The sequence below is a fragment of the Anarrhichthys ocellatus genome, unplaced genomic scaffold (assembly GCF_004355925.1).
Source record: "Anarrhichthys ocellatus isolate YVR2014 unplaced genomic scaffold, GSC_Weel_1.0 scaffold6740, whole genome shotgun sequence".
Classification (NCBI taxonomy): Eukaryota; Metazoa; Chordata; class Actinopteri; order Perciformes; family Anarhichadidae; genus Anarrhichthys; species Anarrhichthys ocellatus.
In genome coordinates this window covers 1-2,708 of record NW_022286714.1, presented here as the reverse complement: position 1 = coordinate 2,708, position 2,708 = coordinate 1, and the positions used below count along the sequence as shown (strand labels likewise).

The 2,708-nt window shown below is 49.9% G+C and overlaps 1 protein-coding gene across 1 annotated transcript; it reads left to right on the top strand.

Annotated features, from left to right (window-relative positions):
- The first annotated feature begins 116 nt into the window (after positions 1–116).
- Positions 117–2,639, top strand: LOC116380302 (apoptotic chromatin condensation inducer in the nucleus-like). Its single transcript, XM_031842240.1, has 2 exons — positions 117–292; positions 461–2,639. Exon 2 carries the CDS (start codon positions 572–574, stop codon positions 2,486–2,488), a length of 1,917 nt encoding a protein of 638 aa, XP_031698100.1. The 5' UTR covers positions 117–292; positions 461–571; the 3' UTR covers positions 2,489–2,639.
- The last annotated feature ends 69 nt before the right edge of the window (positions 2,640–2,708 follow it).

The window sequence follows — 2,708 nt, the reverse complement described above, 5'->3', positions numbered from 1 at the left end:
GGGATGCTTTAGGGCGGGGCTACACGGTGATTGACAGGTCTCTCCCAGAGACTTATATGGCGTCTCTACGTCACTCCTCCTCAGTACACATATGCTCACTTCCTGTTCACTGGCTGCAAAGAATTAACAATGTGTTCTTTTCTATTCTATTCCGAATGAGGAGGAAGAGGATGAAGAGGAGTTGACTCCCCTCAGCGCTCCTCCCACGCTGTCAATCACAGAAGAAATCCTGGAGTTCATCAACCAGAGCAGAGCCAGAGATGGACTCACCGCCATCCACACTGACACATCGGTGAGGAAACACTTCATTCTACTCTACATCCACTCAAATATGCCGTCAACCAGATTCACCACCTGATTCACTAATATCACCTTTAGTGTGTCTGTTTGTACAACTACTGCTGCTATTCATGCTAATGTTCACATTCGAGTCACTTTCATTGTCTTACTTTTCTTCCAGGTGCGCGTTCTGGATCAGCCCAAAGAGAGTCAGCCTCCATCCATCCCGACCAACTTCACCTGTCCACTGCCCCCAGTCGCCTGCCCCTCCAGTCCAGAACAAAGACCCACAATGCACCAGGAGCAGGAAAAAGCAGAGGCCGAGAATGACGGCACCTTCCAAAGTCAGCCTGGTGACCCTGGAGGGGAAAGCGGTCTTGAAAATGAGAGGACTATGAATGAAGTCCAGGAAATCCAAGATGCAGCAAGTGAAGTGGAGAAGGGAGTGGAGGAGGGTGGAGAGACAGAAGGAGAAGTGTTAGGAAAAGAGGAAGGAGAGGAGGAAACAAGAGATGAAGGAGGAGAGATTATCATCCATGTGTCAGATCTTCATCCCTCCATCTCAGAAGAGGAAGAAAGAAAGAGTTGTCAGTCGCCCAGGGAAGAGGTGATCACTGAAACCACCACTTCCTCCCCAAATCCAGATCCCCCTCCTCACCCATCCCAGAGAGGCCAGCAACGCTCAAGAGGCTCCCACCTCACCAAGCGAGACAAGAAGATCATCGAAAAGATCCGGAGTTACTACGAGGCGGCAGCTGAGGCCGAAGAGGACGAAGCAGAGGAGAAGGAGGAGGAGGACGAAGACCATGACGACGAACGAGGAGAAGGATTGACACAGACAAGGAGAAACAGTTTCTCACAAATCCCATCCGGCTTAGTGAAGGAGTCGGTATCGCGCTTTGACATGAGTGGACACCAGGGGGAGCCAGAGAGTGGACGATGCAAGTGTGAAACAACGGAAGCAATCGACAGAGAGGCAGATCCAGAGATCCCTTCCGTCACTCCACTCTCAGCAGATTTAGAGAGTGATGTACAAGCTGAGAAACAGATCAGCTCTTTGGATTTTGATGCAGAAAGTCAAGCCTCTACCGAGATTCAGGACAAGGAGACTCCAAACCAATTGAATCTGCAGTCGAGTCCAAACCGTCCCGTTGAAGAAGAGGCTGAGATTCTGGGCGAAGATGGAAAAGTTTGCAAAGGACCATCGGAGGAAGCGCTGGAAGAACAGAAGACGAGTGTTATGGCTACCGGAGAACCCGGTGGACATTCCCAGCGAGGAGAAGAACCGACTATTACCGAACAGCACAAGTGCACAGACAAACCAATCACAACCAGTGCTGGAAACCCAGTTGTTATGAATGGACATGAACCGAACCCAGCAGGGCTGGCAGAACCAAATGAAAGCCACATTGAACCACCTACTCCTCTGCCAGCTACAGAGCAGTGTCAAAAAACTGAGGCCAAGGCTCAGTCCACCAAACACAGAGACCTAGAAAGAACCAGCTGGAACCTTGAAGGTCTTCCCAGTCAGATTAAAGTGGGTCGATGGTCCCGCCAATCCAGGATTGTCACCGCCAACCGGGTCTTGTTTGAGGGCATGAGGTCGGACGTAGCCGGTATTGGGTTATTTGAGGCCGGCCCCGTGGTGGACTCCATGCTGATGGAAAACTCAGAGCGCATTCTGAGCAAGGTCCAAACAATGGCCCGCATGTACAGCGCCAAAGCCAGCACCATGAAGGTCCCCCTGCATCAGAAACGGGCCAGCAATGTATGGAACCTATCATGGGACTCAGGTAGACCGTCTGGATACTCAACTCAGACCCAAACCGAAAGCCAGTCCATTCAATCTCAGACTCAAATACAGAACCCGACTAAGTACCGGCAGCAAACACAACACCAAAAGGAAGTCAGTCAATCAGAGACCCACTCAGAGACCAAAGTTCAGAGCCAAACAGTAACCCAAACCGGGCAGCAATCGCAGATCCAAAACAAAACCCAGCTGTGGAGTCAGACACATTACCAAAGCCAGAACCAGACCAAGACTTACAGCCAGTACCAGACCCAAACCACGAGCCGGGAGGACTGGATGATCCAGGAGAGGACCATAAAGAGAGCGGAGAGCCTGACAAACGGTACGTCTTCTAAGTACAATGACTTGATTTCTTGTCGAGTGGACCACAAGATAACTGGATACCATTGCAACCCTTAAGCGTAGTTTATTCTAGAATGTTTTGTTACTTGGCACACTTTTCAGACATAACTGTCACAAATAGTTGGCTGATAAAAACACAATCAACATGTCGAAGGATTTTACAAGGAAGGCCTTAAATGCTTGACAAGCAAATGAAAAGTGAAGCCGATGCTTCATGTGTTAAAGCTGCATTCTCTCTAGTGTCCACCAGGGGGCGACTCCTCTGGTTGTATAGAAG